We start from the raw sequence: 23,891 nt of genomic DNA on the forward strand, positions 1-23,891 counted from the left end.
AGACATGGGCAGGTGGAGGGGCAGGTATCAATTGCCTACGTGAGCTTTTGTCATTGGGATTCCTCCTAGTTTACCAGAGGTGTCCAGCAAGGAGTCATTGGAGGGCAGTAACTTACATTTGCTATTTTTAGAGCTATGCTACTTAAGAGGTATGAAGAAGTAAGATTGCAAAGGAAGAGCCAGGCCCATTGCTGCCAAGGGCAGTAATTACCTGGAGAGATATTCCAAAATCCAAGAGCAGAAGCGCCCTGACTAGAAAGGTGATTTTTAAAAGAATATGAGCAAGCAGAGTGTTATGGAGCTTGATTGATGTGGCCTTTCCTTGCCTATGGATGCCCAGCCTGAAGCTTCAGATTTAGGAGAAGAAGAATCCAAATCATCAGGACAAATGTTAGTGCAGTGCCCCAGAGAGTAAATGGCAGACACCCCCTGGAGTGCTGAGACACTCTTCATCACTGGCTGCATCATTCTTGTGATGATGTGTTTTTACATCTGGAAATATTTCGGCCTCTAATGTTGGCACTTGAAAGCAGTCTGCGCGGTTGAATAGTATGTGCAGAACAGGAAAATAAAAGGAAGCACCACAAGGAAAATAAGCAAGACAGTACTTTTAATAATTGTTATGATTTGCATGCAAGATGAGCTTTTGGTAAACACATTACCTTTGCAAATATTGCTGCTCTAAGCCTGAGGCAGACTAGACCAGTATAAAAGTCCGTCCAGCACCAGGCTCCTTCATCCACTTCTCTTGTCTTCTGCTTCTTGGTGAACAAGGTGAGCTGCCGTGGTGATCTTTTCATTTTTCTCTGCTTCTTCTCTTGCACTTCTGGCATCCACTGAGTCTTTCTCTATGTGTAGATCTTGATGTGAGTCTTACTCCTTGATGGTGCTCCCACCAGCTCTGTTCTGCTTGCCAATGTGGGGGGGAGGTGGAAGAAAGGCTGGGCTGACTCCATGTAGGCTCTTGAGGATCTGGTCTGCCAAGCCTCTCTCTGGCCATGCAATGCCTATCCCTGCTTCCCAGCCTGAGCCTCTTCTCTAGGTGATCAGGGCACCAGGCTGCTTCTTGCACTGACTGTCTTTTACTGTCCTCTCTCCAGGCCCACCTCCATCCCACAGCCATGTCCTGCTACGATCTGTGCCGTCCCTGTGGCCCGACCCCGCTGGCCAACAGCTGCAACGAGCCCTGTGTGCGCCAGTGCCAGGACTCCCGTGTGGTGATCCAGCCCTCTCCTGTGGTGGTCACCCTGCCCGGACCCATCCTCAGCTCCTTCCCCCAGAACACCGCTGTGGGCTCCAGCACCTCCGCTGCCGTGGGCAGCATCCTGAGCCAGGAGGGAGTGCCCATCTCCTCTGGTGGCTTTGGCATCTCTGGCCTGGGCAGTCGCTTCTCTGGCAGTAGGTACCTGCCCTGCTAAGGATGAGGTGGAATTCCCATGAGACCATTGCCCAGGAAGCCCAAAGCCAGACTGCTGACTGAGGATGAATCTGCTGGCCTTCGTTTCCAGATATGTTGAGCATCCTTGTGACTTCTGCAAAGCAGAGAGGAATGTGAGGTTGCCAGCCTACAATGTCTGGAAACTCAAACACCAGTTGTCTTCTCCCACTTTCTTGTCATCATCACACATCCTTGTTGTCTCCTGCTGTCCTGTGCCTTGGGTTCATCCTGAAGCAATTTGAGATGGCCCTGCTTCTTCTCCCATTCACCATGTGATGGAGGAAGACATGCATCCCATTATGTTGAAGGTCAATCAGAGTTCCAGCTGCCCTCATACCAACCTAAACCATATTCCTTCTACCATGCAATGCTCTGTTTCTATCTTCAAACCCAATAAATGTTATGTTGCATTGTAATATCAGTCTCATTTTGTAAATTCCTTGATGAGATGCCCAGTAACATTCCCATAGGAGAAATCGGATATCTTGGGTTGTGAAGCTTAGTTTTACTCCCAGACTTAATCTCTTTTGTGAGGAGCCTTGGCCAACATTAAAGGCATTTCACAAGTCATTGACTGACCAGTGAGAACACGAAGAGGAAAAATTCTCCTGGTTGCAGGCATTGTGCCATCTGGCCTTTTGCTCCACATATGCAACACCACCAGCATCAGAGAGGGATACAGGCTGATTTGAGTGTGGAGTGGCCTTTGCTATTTTGTCTCACTTCAGCAGATGTGATGGCTGCTCTTGCTACAGGGAGTGCAGGAGAAAGCAAGGGACAGAGCTCTACTTCGTATATGCTCAAGACCACCTTACATGAGGCATTTGTCTGTGCCTCCCAGTGCTGTTGAAGGCAGAGTGATTGGCAGCTCTCCAGCTGCGCCGTGGGCTGTGGGAAGCCCTGCAATGCCTTTCACCAACTGTCAAAGCATGGTGAGCTGAGAGTAGGAGGAAAATGTGCATAAAATACTATATCCGGAATGGAAGGCAACAGGCGCAACACGTGGCCATGGGTGCTGTAGGGCACGAGAAACATTTGGGCAGATCCTGAGAAACGAGGACCTATTTTTCACTCTGGAAATTGACAAAAGTTTACGTTGAGGACAAAGGAAATCCTCCCTTCCTTTTCTGTGGCAGATGAAGATGGTAGTCTACGTCCCGGGAGCATCGGAGATGTTCTCTTCAGGCACATCAGTGCTCTGAGATCTGCCCAAGGGCTTCCCTTACATTCACTTGGGGTCTCCCACCACACCCACTGCTTCAGGCCCATTGACTCAGGGCCTGTATTACGCCTCTGCCATCAGCCCTTAGCCTTCTCTCCAGCTCAGGGACACCAGTCTGGTTCTGCTGTTCTCGGATAGGTCAGTTTGTGCTTGGTAATTGTCCCCTTGGACTGGGTGCACTGTTGCCCAGTGCTTTCCCAGCTCCCTCTTGGATGTATCTGTATTCTTCTGGCACTGCTCAGGAGTGTTGGCCCATGTTAGTGTCACAGCACATCAGAACCTGAGCTGTACCCTGACTTCCTGGCCTGGCATCAGTGCTGCCATAGCACTGCAAACCTGCTTGTTGAGCTGGTCTTTGGTGGACTTGTCTGCCATTTCTGCATCTCCCTTGCTCAGGCATTGTGTAATGAGTTCTATTGGTGGTGTGGCTCCTGGTTTCCATTCTCTTCATCTTCCTAAATGAGACATTTGGCTGTGTCTCCGAGATGAGAGATTTACCAGTGCCTGGCGGAGTGCCAGCATAATTACGGAGGGCATTTTGTCAGTGCAGTGGGCTGTGGCCTGGCTGGAGCCTGAGCTGTGTATGTTGGGTATCGCCTGTTGCACTGTCACTCCCTCTGAACACTTGTCACCTCAGGCCAACACTACGTAGAGTTTGGGGTCTTCCTTTGGCATAAGTGTTTGGAACAACCCTGACCCCTGCTGCTGTCCCTGCTCCCCTTGCTGGCCCTCCCATCTTTCACATGCTACTGGGCAAATGTGTTTCCAGCGTAACTTGGAAATGTTGCTGTGTGTTTGTTGGTGTGTGCTGTTGTGTCAGGATGTAAAGGCAAAGCAGGATGCGAGGCATGGACATGGGGGTGGTGGGGAACCAGTCAATTTTTGCCCAGTCTTTTTGTTTGACTGTGGCAGACATCACAATTTATGATGAGTGATCAACTCATATCCGATTATGAGAGAGCAATGTCCTCTTTTGTGAAACAGACCTTTGCTGGTGTCAGTGGATATCTCACAACTGGAGACAGAGGGGAGAGGAATAGTAGTGAGGCTTTGGTCTCCTGAGAACAGTGCTTCATGCTGTAGAATAGCTAGAACCAGAGAGCAGAGCATCCATCCTTGGACTGCTTCCAGCTGGGGCCGTCTGAGCACGTAGATGGGTGAAGCGAAGGCTGTGTTGGACTTTGCATGCGAGCCTTGCTGGAGTTTGACCTTTAAGGCCATGCTTGCAAGGAAATGAGGCCTCACACACTGGGGCAAAGCATTAAAGCAAGTTGCAGGAAAATGAGAGGCCATCACCAGCTGACAGCATTGGCCATCTCCTCCCCTTGCCTTCATCTTCTCTCTGTGCTTTTGAGTTCCTGCCTCAGAAATGCTTAGGTCTCTAATTCTGTCACTTGAAAGGAGCCTGTACAGCAAAATGGACTTGTCATGAACGGGGAAATGAAAAGAGAGCGTTGCAGGGAAGGGAATTAATCCATCAATTTCTATAATTGTGTTGTTTTGCATACAAACGAGCTTGCCCTACTCCAGCTACTTACACATGGGTTGCCTCTGGGCCTGGGGCAGTCCAGATTGGTATAAAAGCCAGTCTGGCATCAGGCTCCCTCATTCACTTCTCCTGCCTTCTCCTCCTTGGTGAACAAGGTGAGCTGCAGCGGCCTTCTTCTCACCCTCGTCTTTCTCTGCTTCTCCTCTTGCTCTTCTGTTTTCCAGTGTGCCTTTCCCTCTATGCAAGCCTTGGTGTGAGCCTTGCTCCTTGCTGGTGCTCCCACCAGCTCTGTTCTGCTTGCCAGTGTTGGGGGAGGTGGGAGAAGGCCTTGCGCTGACTCTGATGGGGTTCCGGGGGATCTGGGCTGCTAAGACGCTCTCTCACCTCGCATTACCTGTCCCTGCTCCCTTTGTGAGCAGGCCACCAGGCTGCTTCTTGCACTGACTGTCTTTTACTGTCCTCTCTCCAGGTCCACCTCCATCCCACAGCCATGTCCTGCTACGATCTGTGCCGTCCCTGTGGCCCGACCCCGCTGGCCAACAGCTGCAACGAGCCCTGTGTGCGCCAGTGCCAGGACTCCCGCGTGGTGATCCAGCCCTCTCCCGTGGTGGTCACCCTGCCCGGACCCATCCTCAGCTCCTTCCCCCAGAACACCGCTGTGGGATCTTCAGCATCTGCTGCTGTTGGAAACATCCTGAGTGAGGAGGGAGTTCCCATCTCCTCCGGTGGCTTTGGCATCTCTGGCCTAGGCAGCCGCTTCTCTGGCAGGAGATGCCTGCCCTATTAAAGGCAACTCCAATTTCCCATGAGCTTATCCCTGTGGAAGCCCAAAGTCAGGCACCGGACTGAAAACGGAGCTGCTGGCCAAAGTTTCCAGATGGGCTGAGCACCCTTATGCCCTCCTGTTAAGCAGAGATGCAAGATAAATTACCAACCTGTTCTGATTGGAATAATGATGGATATTTCATTTTCAAAAACTTTCTTGTTCATTTTTTTGTGCATTTAAATTTTGGTTTCTGATTGGTTTTATTTAATGCTCTGCTTATAAATTATCTGTTTAGGGTTCTTAATTCATGTGTTAGGAAATCAATCTTGCTTTCTGTTCTTCATTTAGAATGGTTTAAGTGGTTTCCTTCCTTCATGTAAACTTATATTTTGCTTTTTATTGTAGAGTACTTCATAACTTTTTCATTAAACTGATGTTGCATCTTAGCTTGTTTTATGTTTGTCTTTTTTTTTAGTCCTTGTTTCTCTTTCTTTATGGTGGAATATACCATCATATGAAAAAAATAATCCGTGCAGTAATCAAACTGTAAATTCTCAGTTGAGTGAGGGAATTATCTGCTTAGGAATAATCAGACTGAGTAGAATCTATGTCACCCTGACAAAATTGGTATGATTGAAGAAAGTAGATACTCACTCAGATTTGTGAGGAATCACTGATAATACTGATATACATCCAGGAATGCTTTTGCTCTTGGTGGCATGGTGATGTCTTCTGTGATAGACATGTGGCATTAAGAATATATAAATGTGTTTCAGAAGAATGAGGAGCCTGGGCAAGTGGCCTGTGTCCCGCAGTGGCGTATACTGAATGGTCTGTTTTGTGGTGCTTGTCTTGATGTGGAACTAAGGGACATGGTTTAGTGGGAAAATACTGGTGGGAGGTAGATGGTTGGGCTAGATGATCTTGGAGGTCTTTACCAATCTTTGTGATTTTATGATTCTGTGAATGAGGGAGCTTGGAGAAGTTCCTCGTCTTCTTTCTTTAAGTCTGTTTATTAACACTGGTTGGTTTTAAATAAATATATCTCCTGGAATGAATCCACCTTTGGATGTTATGGCCCTAAGGAGTGTTTATGCAAGATGTTAAAGCCTTTATTAAACATTTCATTAGATAGTTCCTGAAGAATGTGAATGTCAGCTTGAAATCCATGTCCCCTTTGCACGTTAAGATTGGAGAAATGGATGTAATAAGTATGATTATGGAATTTTACAAACTTCTCAGGCTGTTTAAGACTAGTGAGATATCCTCAATTGCATGAACCAATTAGTTTTCATGTATGTTTTTTCAAACTGAATCTTTTCTTGATAATGAAATTATTCTGCTTTTAGTTTTCCAGTCTACTTTTGTCCTGGCATTGCGTGAGAAACATACTCTACCCATTTAAAACCTTTTCATCTTCACAGTTTATGGATTCTTTTTATTTCTGATACTTTAGTGTTAGTGTGAAATGAATCAAAGCGCAGTCTAATGAAGCTTTCTTTCCTGCTCCTCAGCAATTTGTTAGCTTGCAGGTGTCTTGGAAATACAATCCAAGATTGAATCCAAGACATTTATTAAAGCTTGTGTGTGGTTTTCTGTCTGACCTAGTTAAGTACAATTGCCATCTAATTTTTTCACCGTTCTTTAAAAAATATGTATATAATTCCGAGATGGGTTCCAACCCTCTTGGATGATTTCTTTGAGCCAGCCAGACCAGTCTGGAGTCAGTTCACCACCAGAAGACAATTCAGGAGTCTTTTCGAAAATACTGCTGTGATCTTAGAGCTGGGTTTTGAAATGAGTTAGTATACCAAATTGAAGCTCTTGTATTAATGAAAGGAAGAACAGAAGTGTTGAAAGCAACATCTATGGCCGTTGTTGCATGCTTTACAGAAAATTAATTATTCAGGTTGCCAATAAATACCTACTGCTGCAGAGAACTTGTGTGTCAAAAACATGGGTGCAACATATTTATTTATGGCTTGATAGCATTATTTAGGTCTGAAAAGGGAGGGAACTACTTAAGTGTGTATGCAGGTCACTTTAGCTAATGTTACTAAAATAGGAAAAACTGTTTAAAATTTGTTAAAAGGTTGATTTTTCTTCAATAGTTCAGAGATATTTTTCACAAAGTCCACTGAATTGCAAATTTCTACACTATATAAACCTAGATGACAAAAGATGATCTTGGATAGGAGATTTTAAAGATATCCCAATAAATGGACGATGAGAGCGTTCAAACTTCATTGTCCATCATGAGAAATTTGATAACTTAATTACATGAATATGCACATTGTTAATGGAAATGGCAAAGGATTCTGAACACTTTCTTCTTTAGTTTCTTAAGTAACATAAGACCAAATTAATTCTATTTCCAGATATCACTGAGTTCTCGCACACAATATTCAGTAACTTCTCCAAGGAGAGGCTCAAACCTTGCATCTTGTGCAGTGGATAAAGGAATAACTGTATAGAATATCTCTACAGTACTAAAGCTAAAAAAAAGAAAACAGTAAAATTGTGAATATGTATTCCAGTTGTGCAACGAACTTGCACTAGTCTGGAGTATAATCACTGCTATACTGAAGTCTGTTGCAAGGGGAATAAATGTGATGGCAAACAGGTAATTGTTGTGTTGTTTTTTCCACAATGACTCCACAGTTAAACTCATGTGAGGGTAATACTAAAAAATCATTTAAAATTCATGTGTGTCCTCAAGATGATTTGGGAAATGCTATTCATATTTGTGGTCTGAGATGATACAGAAGGGAGTTATAAGTTCTCTTTGTGAAAGACCTGAGAAATCAGGTTCAGAACTGGTCTGCATATGCCTCCAGGTGATAGCAGCTGCACCTCAAACTGAGATACCAAAGTGGAAGAGTGTGATAACATCTCAATTAGACAAGATCGCTCCTAAATTTTGTGCTTCATCCATGGCGAAGAAGCAAAATCTTGTACAGATTTGAATCTCTACTGAAGAATGTGAATTATCCCAGTTTACACTGGAAATGTTTTCTGCTGGCATACTTCATCATACTGCTTTATATAGCAATATTTTTCTCTGAATTTCACAAAATCTGAGTCATAGGTATTGGGAGGGGCCTCTGGAGACCCAGTTCAACCGCAACTGCCAGTGCAGATTCCCTAGAGTAGGTTTACGCAGGGATCTCATCCTTTCTCATTGGATTCAGTGGGATTTCATTTCAGCTGTGCATCTAATTGTGCCTTTTTAGGTACCCTTGAGAAAACACATAAGTTCAATCTTGATTGCTCTTATGCATAGCTGGAGTCAGAGCTCCATAAACATTAGTGGAGACCGGAATTTAAGGACTTGGACTCATTTGTAATAAAAGAAAAAAACCTGAATGATGTATTATGTATTTCCTACATTTTCCTTAATCTTTATCCTGATGACAGAGACATACACTGGAGGACAAACTCTGTTGTGATTGAATGGTAGCACTCTAATAAATTTGGCCCATTACTCTATAAGATGAGAGAAACTTGTAGGACAGAACATGCATTTCAGAAGATAAGGAAAGGAAAACAGTAATAAACAGTCAAAAAAAGGCAGTTATTCAGTTGGAAGCATTTTGTATTCAGGACATACTTGTTGGTAAATAATTTCATGTACAAAGAATGTCTGTAGTCCTCAGGCCATTCAAGGTGCAGTATAAAAGTTAGCTCAACTCACGGTCTCTCTTACCACTTCTCTTCCCTCTTTCTCTTTTGTGAACAAGGTTAGTTGAGATCTACTTTTCTTTTTCTACTTGCTGAATTCTTGTCTTCCTAGAAATTTGATTACTATCTTTTTTCCTCCATTTTGCTAGTTGTTGGATTGAGGTGGGGGTGGGGGCACAATTGTTGGTGCTTTTTTTATGAAGTGCTTTTTCACTGTTTGAATTGCAGGGATTTCTGGAGGTCTGGCCATACAGAACTTTGAAATGCTAATATATATATATATTTCCATATGTCTCTCTCTATATATTCAAATGTGGGCTTTCAGGTATGCTAAGTGACTTGGAAAATCACAATAATACTAATAATACTAGAGATTAATAAAAAGAATAGGTAAAATGCATAAAGCTGTGTGTCTAGTTATCTTTCAAGGAGAACTGTGCGTTTTCCATCTTCAAGAACATGATTCATCTCCTGTAATGCTTCAACAAGATTGAAATGAAGAGAAAACAGTGGTGTTTGTAAGAGATGTGAATATATTTATTTTCAGAAATGTCCAGAAAAAAAGAGTTATGTGTTGTTTATGCTGTGGAAGCCTTCTTCAGTGTTCCAGTTTTCATTACGATGAATCTACTGCTGTGTGCAGTGGGAAACAGAAGGGTAAAAGGAACCAGAAACTTGAAGAAATAGTTGGAGAGAAAGGAAAATAGGAAGGTTTAAAGAAGAGTTTTGTGGATCTTAAGTTATGTTGAACCATAAGACTTAGATCTAAATACCACTTTTTAAATGAGGAAAGAAAGAAGCTGCGTACTGAGATTAGAAGTAATCACAGTGTTCAATATGGATAGTGGTTCTAAGCCCATATCTTCAACCTTCTTCTGTTATAGTAGTCACCATAGACTTCAACATCACAGATATCATAAAAATATTCTAGCTGCCTGGGTTTTGAAATTACAGCATGTGATATCTCCCTCAAGCTTAGGAAGATGGTTTCGAAGTCTATGAGGAAACAGAATAACAAATATAGAGAACTGAGCACCCAACAGAGATGGGCATAGGAGATGATAGTGAAATTTGTGTTTGTGGGAGTGCAGGAACTGGGCACAGATAATGCATAGGGAACTCCTGGATTTCTCATGGATGGCACATCTATGGACATGTCATCTGGGACAGATTTCCAAACTTCTAAGCTTCAAGTATGCCAAACCATATTGAAATTTAAACCTCTTCTTAGGTTAAGTCAGAACATGGAAATAATTCTTCATTTTCAAGCAGTCTAGTGAATTCTAACTGTAAGTGCATTTGTGGCTAGGAATTATTCATAATTACTACTTCTACAATGCCTTTAATACCTGAGGTATGTATTCCAGACATACAGACAATAAAAATATTAAAGTATAAGTCATGAAAGAGGTACATATCATTTTGTTCTTCTGCCAGCTGTTCAATTGGATCACCAAAGACTGAGAAAGGACAATTTCAGCCTCTATCTTCTTGAAGTAAAGAAGTTATTTTCGTTCCTCACTTGATTCTTGGAAAGTCTCAAGGAAAACTCCTGCGGTCCTGGTACCTGAGCTGAAACATAATTGCAATATGACTCCTATGCTGTTTTCACTTCTGGTCCTGTATTTCAGGTCCACCTCCATCTGTAGACATGTCGTGCTATGAGAGATGTCCTTCCATGTCCTGCAGTCCGACCCCCCTGGCCAAAAGCTGCAACGGGGCCTGTGTGCGCCAGTGCCAGGACTCCCGCGTGGTGATCCAGCCCTCTCCCGTGGTGGTCACTCTGCCCGGACCCATCCTCAGCTCCTTCCCCCAGAATACCACCGTGGGATCCACAGCATCTGCAGCTGTTGGGAGTGCTCTCAGTGCAGGAGGAGTCCCTATCTCCTCTGGCAGCTCCTTGGGATTTGGGAGCTTTGGTTATCCCAGTCTGGGAAGCGAGTACAGCCGGCCCTACCGTCGCTACAACACCTACCGCAGTGGCTTCAATGGGCCGTGCTAGAGCACGAGGAGCAGGCAGGAAGAAGTGACCAGAAATACTGAAGCATGACTCGATGTGGGAGAGAGCTCCTGGCCATGGTTACGTGTTGTTGGACACCCACAATTCTGCCTGTAGTTAGTGGAGCTGTGGGAGTTAATTATTCCCTACAGCGAGGCCCTGTTCTTGTTAGACTACTTTATATTTCTAATCAAGTATGTAGTTCTGCTACGCATCACTGTATTTGATACTGCCTGGTATTAAACATACTTTAAGCAGTAAATTGGACTATATTTTCAAAGTGTCATCCTGCTCTGAAAAAAGAGCTCTGTGGAACACTTCACCATCAGATGTGCTTGTGTTTCCATATCAAAACCTATTGCTTTGCAGCATTTTAATCCATTCTTTAGTGTTATTAAAGGTATGCTTTTATCATATCCCAAGTCCTCTGTTATTTTTATTCCTCCTTCTACTTTTCATTGAAACATACTTTATTACTGCTAGAAGTAAGTACCTGAGGTCAAAACCAGATTTGTACAGCCACTGAAGCTATTAAAGCAACAGCTTTTGGGGTAAAAATTGAGATGTCCTCGTGCCAGGGAATGTTTGAGGCATTTGAATGAGTCCAGTAATCGCATAGATTCTGTTGCAGCAGGTTAAATTGTCCCCAATAGTTAAATTGTTCCCAGCAGTTAAATTGCTTCGCTTATTGTTTATGTACCAGTCTCATCTCATCCTGGCATCAGATGAAAAGCCCTCCTCAAAGCTTCTTTCATCATTTAAATGCCTCATACTGTTACACTCAACACCTCTGAAGTCAACACAAAGATGATACAAATTTCAATTTGTGTAAGTAATTTGTCAGCTCTTTGGCAATTTGTTTGTTCTTCAGCCCCATGAGTGCACTCTGCCCTTCCTTACACAAGAGGGTTTTAATTGGGTGGAATTTGAAACGCCATCACCAACTCATCTGTCAGAGCAGTTAAGTCATGGTTCACCACCTTAGCCAACGCAAAAAGCAAGATCCAATGGCCCTCAACCTTCCAAGTGAACTCTGGGTGCCGACTAAACTGGCAGAATATCAGTGAAAACGTTCCGAGGTGGTTAATGAGATTGTTTCTGTAATCATAGAATCATATATTTTTAAAATCTATAAAATAAATTCAAGTAGTATGTGACATAGAGATTTTCTGGCAAGGGAGGGAAATTGTAAGCATAGGGAAGGAGATTACCTTTTTTGGTAGAGACTTATTCAACTGTAGGAATTTACAGATATTTTTTAAACATAGATGACCATTTTTTTAATAGAATAATAGCTTTCTGAAGGTGTGTATCCTTTGAGTTATCTTGACTCACACGCCTTGAGATCAGGTTTGTAGCTAGCCAGCGTGAGAGCTGAGATCCTGTTGTGTACCTTGTGATGTAAGTAGCACAAAACTTTGCATATTTGAGCCATTAGTGAAAATCTGTTCTGAACTTTGAAGTCCTTTGCTCTTCTGAAGATTGAGACCAACCCATGTACAGTGATACACCCTTCTTTTAGAATTAATTCACATTTCTTGCTGGGGGATGGAGGTATTAAGGGAGGAGAACTGGTCCGGCTCTTGGAATAATTTTTATGCATGCAGGTCTTTTCTGCAGGTCACTGTTGATTGCAGAGGTGAAACAAAACGCATAATGATGAACAAAATAGAGAATTGAATTACTAGGTACAACTTCTACCAATGCTGTAGTTCTGCTGAGACAGAACATTGCCTGTAAGAACCGATAGTTCAAAGCAAGCTTATTAGCCATATTTGTACTTAACTTGATGTGAAGATTGTTGCACATCTCCTTGACTTAGTAGGGTTTCATGTAATAATGATGGTGATTCTTCAGATGAAACACTATGCAGATATCAGATTGAAAATTAGAGGCAATCAACAAGTGTCCCTAAATAAAAAGGTCAAGTCACAGCATTTTTTCATTAGATTGTGGTTGCTAGAGTTTTGCATGGACAAAGAAGTAAAAAAATGCAGACTTGTGTATGCATCAGCTGTGTTCATACAAACTGGAAGTAAAATTTGGGTCAGAAAGTGCTTTATTGTCTCTGGTCAGCAATTCTCACTGGTCTTAATTATCTTTACCTCTTGTAGTACTTATGGAAATCTGGTGCTTCTCAGCTGTATGTCTGTCTGGGATTGAAATAGTGCAGAAATGCAAAATTTGGGAATATTTATTATGCATCTCGTCTTGTGGTCAGACTGAGCCCTTGACATGGAAATACTCATGAACTGAACACAGGCTCCCACCTCAGAGCTTAATGATTATTCACCAATAGGAGTGAAGTCCTGAATAAGGACTATACATCCTGTACACTTCCCTTAAGCAGTGTTTTGATGACTAAAGTGAAACATAAAATGTACATTGGCCCTAGGAAACAGTATAATTATTGCTGAAATTGAAATGAATCACCACAGTCTTCCAAGGATGGGTGCACATTGGTAAAGATGAAAGCTTTTTCTGTACTGGAATGTGAGCATAATAAGGGGAGGGGAAAAATAAAGAAATACCAGAAGACATTTGGAGGGGGAGGCGGGGGAGAGGGGGGGGGAGGGAGGGAAAAAAAGAGTTAACCTATTTGGAGGATTTTGCATGCCAAAGTATGGATCATTAAATAATTTCATGCATAGCATATGTCTTAGGTCTGCAGGCAATCTAGAATGCAGTATAAAAGCCTATAGAATACAAGGCTATTCCATCCTCTTCTCTTGTCCTATTCGCCAGGTGAACAGGTAAGTCTGAATCTACCCAAAGTCTTTTTAAATGCTAAATGTTACTTTGATGACCACTTTTTGTTGTTCTTATTCCTTTATAAATATTGCTTGGTTCTTTTTTCTTTTCCTTTTGGAGAGGAAAATTTGAAAGGCATATTTCTGCCAAATAGAAAAGTTTTATTTATTTGTGAAGCAGGGTGTAACAAGGCAAGACTTAGATACTGGCAATACCCTTAAAACATGCATCTCCATGCGTCGTTTTAGAGGCTGGTATGAAGGGAATAGCACTAAAGGACTAGTAATAAATGATGTGGCTGAGAACATGTAGTCTTGTCTTAAGATATTGGAACTAGCCAACAGATAAATCTGGTATGAGTTCCAGAATATATCTCAAATCCTCTTTTCCACAGGCAGGAGAGATGGGTTCTAGAAGCCTCACTGAAAATGAATTTGGGCAAAACTTGTTGAGAAAACAATCCTTTTTTTCCTACTCTATGTTGGCCTGTTCTGCTCATTAAACTTTTGGGAGAAGAAGGTGCTTCTAAAACACTTTTCTACAGTTTTGCAAATGCTTCTGGCTGGGCACGAAGGCACTAAACCAAGATAAGTGTCATGATAAAGTTCAGCATTTCCAGCCCTGCCTGCACCTCCAGCTGCTGTCCTCCATCTCCCATGATACCTGCAGTGATTCCATCTAGAGGGCTAGGGAGAGGGAAACCCCAAAGGGTTCACTGTGTGGGTTCAGGGGGGGACTTATATGATCAGCAGCAGAGTTCAGAGGCCAGCAGCTCTGGCAACTTTGAGAAGAAGAGAAGTCTCTATGTGGTATTCAGACAGCTCACTGTGGGTTTTGATCTAAGAAATAGTTACCATTTAGCCACCCTGTCTCTTTACTTCCATATCTGTTAACCCCATATCTGAGTTTTGTAAATTGAACAAAGTGCTTCTATTGCATGTGCTTTCTGGTCCTGTATTTCAGACAACTCTCCATCCTGCAGACATGTCCTCAAACGATCTGTGTGCTTCCACCCCCTGTGGCCCAACCCCACTGGCCAACAGCTGCAACGAGCCCTGTGCCCAGCAGTGCCAGGAGTCCACCTACATCATCCAACCACCGCCAGTGGTGGTGACCTTGCCTGGACCCATCCTCAGCTCCTTCCCCCAGAACACTGCTGTGGGATCCTCCACCTCCGCTGCTGTGGGCAGCACCCTCAGCTCTGAGGGAGTGCCCATCACCTCCGGCAGCTCCTTGGGATTTGGGAGCTTTGGTTATCCCAGTCTGGGAAGTGGGTACAGCCGGCCCTACCGTCGCTACAACACCTACCGCAGTGGCTTCAATGGGCCATGCTAGAGCACGAGGAGCAGGCAGGAAGAAGTGACCAGAAATACTGAAGCATGACTCGATGTGGGAGAGAGCTCCTGGCCATGGTTACGTGTTGTTAGACACCCACAATTCTGCCTGAAGTTAGTGGAGCTGTGAGAGCTTGGCATCCCCTAAAATCAAGCCTTTGCTTGTCTTATATTTTGGATTCTTCATATTTCTAATGAACTTTTTTTCCTATATGTGAGACTTTATTGTTTCAGTACATGGTAGCACTAAAAAACAAAACCTAGGATGAAAAGACACATCAGCTTTTGTCTTCCTGAATCCTTGATGTGCTTTTACTTTGTACTTTTTTATTCCACTTCTTGCTCATTAAAGTTATGCTGCATCACACAAGTCTCCTGGTGCTTGTTGGCTGTCTTATGCCCATGAGCAGCCTGCTCTTGATAAAGTTTCTGACCATATATCTGTTTACTTTCAGTAATTAAATGCTATGATTTCATGTTGGGTTACTACTTCTATGCCAAGACAGCATTTCTACAGTTTCTAAGGAAACTTTGGCTTCCTTATAGATACGAGGAAAATACTCTGCAGTAGTGTGTAGTAGTGTGTGTATGTGCGTGTGTGTTTGTGTGTGTATGCGCAAAGCAGACACGTAGAAGAGGTGTGTATACAGAATAGATTGGTGTGATAGACTTCCTAGATTTCCTTCCCCAAATCTGGCTTTCACCACAGAGATAAAGACTTGCACATAAACTGCTTGTTCTTGAATCTGTTTTGTTCATCAGAAAGTCTCTCTGATGACCATGCTCTGAGAAACATTGTGCTCTTTGGGGAGAATTGTGCCCTAAAAGGAAACCTAGTTCCCCCCATAGATCATATTGAATACTATTTTGTAATCAATGCCACCTTATCCAAGGCTGCTTCAGTGAAGAAGTGGGATTCCTAATGCAGACAGAGCTCCTAGTTCTTCTGTGCAGATCTCCATGAGATCATGCTGAAAATGTTGGGTTTGGCAGAGGTATTTGCATACATTCGTTGACTGCAGGCAGCTCTGGAGTTAAATGACATGCTGAATGTTCACCCCATGGTGTTGTCTGTAACTTTAGTTTATTTGCAGTATGGAAATTCACCTCTTCTTACTGAGATGGAAAAGATTTAAATGTTTGTGTTCCTCCTGCATCTCCAGCTCCAAGCATGTATGCCATGATTGTTTCCTTCCTAAATGACTAATGAAAATAAACATAAAATCAGGGACCTGGCATATAATTGCAGTGAGGTCTCACATAACCCCTGGCACAAATAAATGCTGAATTGTGAAAAGTATTTCTACCCAGTGATGATAGCAACCCCCTTGTCCTGGTGGCTGCAAGGCAGGTGGATCCAGCACAGGGCCATGGGTAGAGAAATGCTAATTACACTATTAGAATTTAAAATGTAATTAAACATCTACATTTGAAAAAAAAATATTCAAACACTTTTTGGAAAACAACCAAAGCCCACCCAGTGTGGGTGTGGTACTCCTCAGAAGCCCTGCTGAGTAAACAAGCTCTTCCCTACAGCATGAAATCATTTTTGATGCTGTTGTTTTCCACTGTTCCCACTGAATCCTGGTACAACACCACCACCACAGGCCATCCTTTTGCAGAAAAACTCCACGGATATCTGTGCAGTCATTATTTGCAGTCTTTTTTTTTTTTTTTTTTTGGAGAAAAAGAGAAACTATATCATCAATTGTTTAAGCTCATTAGACCGCAGTACAATGCAAAACAAAACCTCAAACTTTTGTGATTTTAAAGTCCTTTATAGCAATATTTGAATAACCCTAACCCTCACCCTAACCCTAACCCTAACCCTAACATTAACAATGAAAACATCTATGTATGAAATAGGTAGGAACTCTGAGGACTGTATATATCTACTTACATCTGAATGCTTCTGCCTTCAGGGGCAGCACAAGTTGAAATGATGAAGCTTATATTGGAGGTTCTGCCTATACCCAATGACCCCAAATTAAACACACAGTGCATATTATTCATCCATCTGCATCAAACAACACATGGCAGCAATACATTGCAGAGATACCCAGTCTGACTGAACAAATGGACCTTAACATTCAAATACATTTCCTTTTGTAAGCACTAAGCCAGCAATGCCTGGCACCATGAGGGTATTATCAGAATTCACTGCCAATGTCCTGGAACCAGGTCTCCTAATTTACTGGGTGAGTTTCAAATGGAGGTGCAGACTGTTTGGTCATACTGTCAATAAACATTAGTATTAGCACAGTCAACTAAGATTGGGGTCTGAAGTTAAAGAGAGAACAATCAAACCCATTGTGGACAGTGAGATAAGGGGCTGCACGGGAGGGTTCTGTGCTGTAAAGAGCGCTGTACATTTGTTCAGCTGCTCAGAACCTCTTTCTTTTGAACAAGGTAATTAATTATAACTCAGATGTTATTGCATCTCTTCCCATCAGGGAAACTGCTCTGTTTGCCATGTGTCTGTGTCTTCATGTGCAGATTTTGGGTCACTTGTGTGTCTGGAGCCATTCCACAGGGATTACTGTGAGTAAGATTCCATTTCCCTTTTGATGAAGGGCTTCTCTTCAGACATTTAGTTGCTCACAGGTGTCTCAGGAGGATGTTCTCACATTATGCAAAAACTTTTAATTATAATATGAATATATAGACCTGTCCTTGATCATATAAAAACAGCTGTGAACTTCTGATTCACTCACTTTAATTCAGCCCAAAGATCAGGAGATGAAGTCATTCAGACTGTGCAGTGAAGTGGTTGGTCTCAGAACACCAATTATTGCAATCACTTTCAAGGAAGGTCACAGACATCTCTGAAAATATCTTTAGGTCCTTTTCTAAACTCTGAGTCTGATATTGAAAGAATTCTTTATTTCCAAGTAGAGGTTGGAAAAAAGAACAAAATAATTTCTGAAAATTATCTGAGGCTAATGTTGTCGTGCAAATTAATTCCCCAAATGAGTGCTACATACCAGAGGATATTCTCTTTGAAAAACCTTGCTATTTCCTTAGATTACAGAGAAGTTCTGAGGAGTGGCCATGGTTGGCAAGGCCAAAAAAAGGCGAGAGTCATTTCTTTGAGAATCTCTTTGGAATATGAGATGACACCAATCTTGAACTATTTTTAATTAAAAATAAAATAGCCATCAATCCTGCCACCCAGAACAGTGGCACAAATTTTAGAAGCCAATGACTGGTCTATACTTCCAAATCTTGATAATAGATTGTTATAAGAGAGATATGAAAATTCAAGCACAGGTCACATATCTTAAGCTTCACATAACATAATACTTTGCATGCCTGGAGTTTTAATAAAAGTTTCTGATAAACTTTGAAGTTCTGAGGAACATCTGACCAAGCCAAACAAGTTTCTGTTCCCAGGGGATCTTCCAAAGACACTTATAATTTAGTGATGATTTACATGTCTCAGTAATTGAAGTGCTAGGAGAGCAAAGACCTGAGTGCCAATCTCTGTGCCAAGGATCATTTATGTATTTTACCCCTTTACTTTTTATCCTACAAACTTTTCCTATAGAAGAAGCTAATTTCTTTTCAAAGTCCAGAAAAGCTTACAAGTGAAGAATTTACTGAGGTTTCATATATTTCTGACGCTTCTCCGGTTGGCTGCCACTGGTCTAACACCATGCACCAGGCTCTGCAGGGGCAGCAGAAGTCAATGCAGTGTTATGGAAGGAAGAAATGTTGTGTGTGACTGTTTCTGCAGTCTGAGTTTTGCAAAGTCTTATCTTTTGCAAGACTCTTCCTTGAGAACAAATGGTAACATGTTCACCTATATGGAAGTTAATCTAAAAGCGGCTGTGGATGTGATGAGGTCTGAGATAAGAATTGAGATGTATTTATGGACTCTCTGGATATAAAGCTCCTAACAGCCCTTAACTGGAGACAGACAAGCAAGATTCTGTATAAGATTTTACTTCTGAGTCTTCCACAGAAATACAATAGCTTGATAATATCTCATTTGACAAGATTTTTTCCATGTCAAAGAATCAGCAACTTAAAAGCTTTTCTATGTACATGGCCTTTGCAGAAAGTTCTAACTCTTTTCAGTCCCTCTCAACTCTCACTGAGTTTTTCACAGCCCTTCCCCTTGCACTACTCACGCTTTCTTCTCTCACTTTTGTGCCTGAATTGGGTGTGAATTGTGTTCCTTGCCATTTTCTGGAAAACTCTCCTTTCTCCCTTAGAGCATCTGCACTCTCCCAACTACAGCTGCTCATGGACTGGCTTCCCACTCACAAAAGCTAAAATCCATCATGATTTGCAACAGCATTTACCTTGCAGAGGAGGGCTTGTCCACGGTGCTACATTATGCAAATTCTGCTTAATCTACTATAATGACACCAGGCAGATCCCAAAGTGTTTTCAAGGCCGGATAAATTCTGAATTAATTATTCTAATGTTACCAGAAATTAACTTGGCACAGAATATTTTGAGATGAAAGAAACCTGCGGTCAGATATACATGCCCCAAGATAAGGAAGCAAAGCAGTAATAAGCACAAATACTGAGGCAAAAAAACACATAATCAGTACCAGCTCATAAATAATTTCATGCACAAAGAACGTCCCAAGTTGTTGGGCAACTTGGGATGAAGTATAAAAACCTGAGCAACTCATAGTCCTTCTATTCATTTCTCTTCTCTTCTTTGCCTTGGACAGTAGGGTAAGTCTGAACTCGTTTATTCTCTTTCTGTACATTGAATTCTTGCCTTGATGGTTGTACTGTTGACATACATGCAGCTTATTATTTTTTTTTGGCAGAGAGGAAGCTGAGAGGGATTTTCATATGAAAGAGGAAGTTTTCTGTTGGTGGTCTGTTACAAAAATCATGGAATGGGGGAATCAGACCCAAGTTAATAGGAAATTTATCTATGGTCAGATGTTAACAGCAAAAAAAAGGGGTTCAATACTGCATTTTATCCTTTACTGTCCTGGGTTGCCAGTTCTTCATGAAGAAAGCCTCAGTCCATGTCTGTCTGTGAAACTCACCTCATAGCAATTGTGCAGGCAAAGAGTGCCCATGAACCAACTCCTCCCCATGCAGCAAACATCTGCAGACAGATTTCTACTGTAACTTCTGCTGATGATTTTTATGTTAATAGCAAGACAAAAAGTAGTTCCTGAACTCAGCTGCCTGCCCTGCCAGTTCTTGTCAAAAAATTTCAAGTAGTCGGCTTGTATTTTCCAGTTTCTTCAAACTGGGAGAAGGTACCTCTTAGATGGGACTTGTATGAAAGCATGGGATATGAAGGAAAAAGGAAAAATTATCTGCTGTTTGAGCACTGGATAGGACGCTTGTCATTTCTGGATGTTTAGCAAATACATAAGCTTTGGATCAGCAGTAACAAGCCAGGTCTCACCTGGCCCAGCTGAGAACCTTCATCTGGAGGCTCTATTTCTCTAGGACACACATACTTATCCTATGTGCAGCCACAGCTGCAAGAGGAGGTGTTGAAAGTTCCCTTTTTCCAGGGTAGCATTATGGCCATGTGGTTAGGGCATTCTCTGCAATGGGAACGTCGAGGTTTTCAGCAGCACCACATGCCCCGATTCCTGGGTGAGTTTACTAACCACGGAGGCTTCAGGGTAAGTGACAGAGCAAGATGCATTAGTGTTACCTTCCCCAGCAGTCTCCTTAAAGGAAATGCCAACTCAACCCTGATTTGAAAGTACTCTGGAGCAAAAATATCATCTTGCTCCCCATGCAATCTCTTGCAAGTTTGCTATATTCAGGAAGGGTTTCATCCAGTTCTTGTATTGCATTTTTTTCCTTCTCTCTGTTTCAGATTTACCTCCGCCCCAGAGAAATGTCCTGCTATGACCTGTGTGCTCCCACTCCCTGTGGCCCAACCCCACTGGCCAACAGCTGCAACGAGCCCTGTGTACGCCAGTGCCAGGACTCCACAGTGGTGATCCAGCCCTCTCCTGTGGTGGTCACTCTGCCCGGACCCATCCTCAGCTCCTTCCCCCAGAATACCACCGTGGGATCCACAGCATCTGCAGCTGTTGGGAGTGCTCTCAGTGCAGGAGGAGTCCCTATCTCCTCTGGCAGCTCCTTGGGATTTGGGAGCTTTGGTTATCCCAGTCTGGGGAGCGGGTACAGCCGGCCCTACCGTCGCTACAACACCTACCGCAGTGGCTTCAATGGGCCGTGCTAGAGCACGAGGAGCAGGCAGGAAGAAGTGACCAGAAATACTGAAGCATGACTCGATGTGGGAGAGAGCTCCTGGCCATGGTTACGTGTTGTTAGACACCCACAATTCTGCCTGAAGTTAGTGGAGCTGTGAGAGCTTGGCATCCCCTAAAATCAGGCCTTTGCTTGTCTTTTGTTATGCTTTACTTTATATTTCTGATCATATCTTGTTCTCTTCTACTTTGTGTGTGTGTGTGTGGTTTTTTTTTGTATTTGACAATGATTAGGTAAAATATGTAATTATTATGAGTTGTTCTGCATGGCTGAAGTAGTACAGTCCATTTAAATCATAAAGAAGGAAGATCTCATTTTCCTGAATATATCATTGTAAGAGGGATGAGTGGGTGCTGTCCTTACCGGACTCTGGAAATATATTCCTTACATTTTACATTGCTTCCTTCCATGCCTCAGCCTCATTAAATTAGTGCTGCATTATACTGCGAGTCTGCCTGAATTTCTTTCTACTCCCAGCCCATTTTCCAACCTGTCTGTGGTGAAACAGGTTTGTTTGCAACTCATCTGTGCCAGAAACCACTGTGCAAATAACTCCAAGTCAATTGCTAAAGGAGGATGATTCAGATTTCAATTGTGGATGGAGTTTTTATTTTGTGCTTATACAGTAAACCTACCACAAGAAAATAATTTCAAAGGCTAGAAATAAACAGAGTTCCCTTACAATGTGTATGCCTCCTATTGTAGCAGAAGCAGGAAATGTTATAAGCTAGCAAGTACTGCTTACTTTCTTTAAATACGCTCTATCTATTGCACCATGGAGGTGCAGACAAGCCTTTTAAATATTTTGATATCACTCTTCTATGAAACATTGTTAGTTTTGATATGGAATTTCTTGAAGAGGAACGAGAAAGGAGGAACGGGCTTGCTTGAGAAAAGGGGAGAGTTCCCATTCAGTGCTATGTGGCCAAGTACAATTTCAGGGAGAAGCCCATGAAGGAGATCGTATTTCTCCTTATCCTTCTGTAGTCATAATAAATAAGAAGATGTACACAGAAAAGCGGGCAGAGGGATAGAGATACAGCAGGAAAGTCTACAGGGATGAGGAACACTGGAAATAAATGGGATAAATCTTCTTCTGAAGATCCACTTCCACTTAACTGTTCTCCACTTGCTCACCAACCTGGAAGAAGATAGTGACGTTCTTTGCTCTACCAGTGAGAATAATGAGGGGACCTTTAAGATAAAGGAGTGCTTATTGCTGTCCTTGGGAGCATCTGAGCTTGCTAAGGGGGAAGGTGGGATGGTGTAACCCTCTGAGCAATCCAGAGCCTCCTGCAGATCACAGGAAGTGTTGGAGGTGAGGGAGGAGAGGTGATGCGATGTTCTTACAAAGGAATTGGCCACTGATGTTTGCTGGCCTGGGAAACACGTCTGGAAGAAATCAATGAAAGGATTGGAAGTTCCAGCTCTTTCTGGTTGTGACTTTAGGTATTGCTGTGTGTTGTGCCTTGTAAATCTGGAAAATGTCTGGCTTTGCTTTGTTCCAGCATGGCTGTCTGAGTTGTAATAAATGTGGTCTTTGGACAGAGCCTGAAAAGTTCTACCTGAAGGCTCAGGATGATTCAGTGTCCTGTTTCCCTATGCATCTGTGAAATAAATCTCTTGTTTGGAGTCTGTCTATGCATTCTGATGCTGAACTGTAATTAAGGCCAGAGAAAGATGTTGACAAAGTTATATTGACTACAGTCATTACTGGAGCTAAATTAAAGGAGATTCATCAGTCCCATGAAAGAATCTATAATTCCAAGGAGCAGGTTTTCTTAATTAACAACAGAGGAGAATGGAAATTGAGCAGTTTGATATTATAATACAGCAGAAGTTTGGTGGGAATTAAGTGTGCAATATGATTTCATTTTTTGCTCTCTCAGCTGGAGCAATTGCTTGATCAAACTGGACACATCCCAGAGTAGTTACCCTTCATCTGTAGTTGCAGCAAAGTGACTTCTCTTATACAGGTCAATCTGCCTATCCAAACCCCATAGAGGAGTTATGGTTGCTCTATATCCAAGTGGCTGAGGCACTGTAGTTAAAGTAACTTCGACATATCCAAGTGGAAAAGCAATATCATTTCTTCTCCCCAAAATACATTCTTCTACAGCTATAATCCCTTGCAGTTCTCTGTTATACTTTCATCTCATTGACCCCCAGTGCAGAGGGACCGACACATGCACATGTTCACATGGAGTCTTTCCAAGGTTGGGATCTCTGTGTATTCAGAATGGTCTGCTACAATGCTCATTCCTTTAAGAAATAAAAATCCTTGAGTGTGCATTATCCGCTTGTTTCCTTGTTTCAAACTTCCATCTTTGAAATAAAATTTATGAAGCAAAAATTTGGCTCAATCCCAACATTTGAAAAGTGTTATTCTCTGCTGCAGAATGTGAGCTGGATCTTAGTGTTACAGAGAAACCTTCTAGGTAATACAAGCTGCTTCTGAAACTGTTACCACATTAGAAATGTCATCCCACATTAGACTGGGATTGATGTAATCATCTTTTGTGCTCTGAACAAAACACAGTCATTCCTCCTAGATTTATAAACCCGTGTCTGTTGGTCTGCCACAGAACAACTGGAAGGATTTCTTCCCATAGAAGGAAGCAGGACACTGTCTTTGCTATCACAGTCAGAGAAGTTGTATTTTGATACCAAACTCTGTGAAACTAAAGGCAAAAATTACAGTATCTCTGTGCTTACAGGGATAAGACGTAGAATGGTTCTTAAAGGCAAAGCTTCCATTGGTTTCTGAGGCTCCCTGAAGGACCCGGGGTGTTCTTGCACTTTTACTAACCAGTCCTGCCTTAACTTTAAATTAATTTATTATTCTTCCTTTTTGCATATGGCTGTGTTCCCACCAGTGAAATTGTTCTGTTTACTGCTTATGTTTATTGCCTGGACTTATCCTGCTGTAGATGAAAACCACAATCTGTGGTGTCTCTCATCTTTATGGTTTGTATCCTTTGAGTATCCCTGGC

The 23,891-nt window shown here is 42.4% G+C and overlaps 5 protein-coding genes across 6 annotated transcripts; all 5 read left to right on the plus strand.

The window, feature by feature from the left end:
• The first annotated feature begins 703 nt into the window (after positions 1-703).
• Positions 704-1,418, plus strand: LOC100543439 (feather keratin 2-like). 2 transcript variants are annotated; one of them, XM_085209956.1, is made up of 2 exons: positions 704-770; positions 1,098-1,418. In XM_085209956.1, the coding sequence occupies exon 2, from the start codon at positions 1,122-1,124 to the stop codon at positions 1,416-1,418; it is 297 nt and encodes a 98-aa protein (XP_085066082.1). In that variant the 5' UTR covers positions 704-770; positions 1,098-1,121. The 2 variants fall into 2 exon arrangements, with proteins under 2 accessions (XP_085066082.1, XP_003214292.1); XM_003214244.4 differs by having other exon boundaries at positions 704-765; positions 1,093-1,418.
• A 2,782-nt stretch (positions 1,419-4,200) lies between these two features.
• On the plus strand, positions 4,201-4,936 carry LOC100544060 (feather keratin 2-like). The gene is made up of 2 exons (XM_085209946.1): positions 4,201-4,300; positions 4,616-4,936. The coding sequence occupies exon 2, from the start codon at positions 4,640-4,642 to the stop codon at positions 4,934-4,936; it is 297 nt and encodes a 98-aa protein (XP_085066072.1). The 5' UTR covers positions 4,201-4,300; positions 4,616-4,639.
• A 5,311-nt stretch (positions 4,937-10,247) lies between these two features.
• LOC104917255 (feather keratin 3-like) lies at positions 10,248-10,598 on the plus strand. The gene has a single exon (XM_010728457.3). It carries the CDS (start codon positions 10,248-10,250, stop codon positions 10,596-10,598), a length of 351 nt encoding a protein of 116 aa, XP_010726759.1.
• Positions 10,599-13,249: 2,651 nt separating this feature from the next.
• On the plus strand, positions 13,250-14,681 carry LOC104917256 (feather keratin 1-like). Its single transcript, XM_031557814.2, has 2 exons — positions 13,250-13,348; positions 14,310-14,681. Exon 2 carries the CDS (start codon positions 14,331-14,333, stop codon positions 14,679-14,681), a length of 351 nt encoding a protein of 116 aa, XP_031413674.1. The 5' UTR covers positions 13,250-13,348; positions 14,310-14,330.
• Positions 14,682-19,332: 4,651 nt separating this feature from the next.
• LOC109365196 (feather beta keratin-like) lies at positions 19,333-20,869 on the plus strand. Its single transcript, XM_085209968.1, has 3 exons — positions 19,333-19,374; positions 20,184-20,297; positions 20,498-20,869. Exons 2-3 carry the CDS (start codon positions 20,193-20,195, stop codon positions 20,867-20,869), a joined length of 477 nt encoding a protein of 158 aa, XP_085066094.1. The 5' UTR covers positions 19,333-19,374; positions 20,184-20,192.
• Positions 20,870-23,891: the final 3,022 nt, after the last annotated feature.

The sequence above is a fragment of the Meleagris gallopavo genome, chromosome 27, assembly GCF_905368555.1.
Source record: "Meleagris gallopavo chromosome 27, MGAL_WU_HG_1.1, whole genome shotgun sequence".
NCBI classification, from domain to species: Eukaryota; Metazoa; Chordata; class Aves; order Galliformes; family Phasianidae; genus Meleagris; species Meleagris gallopavo.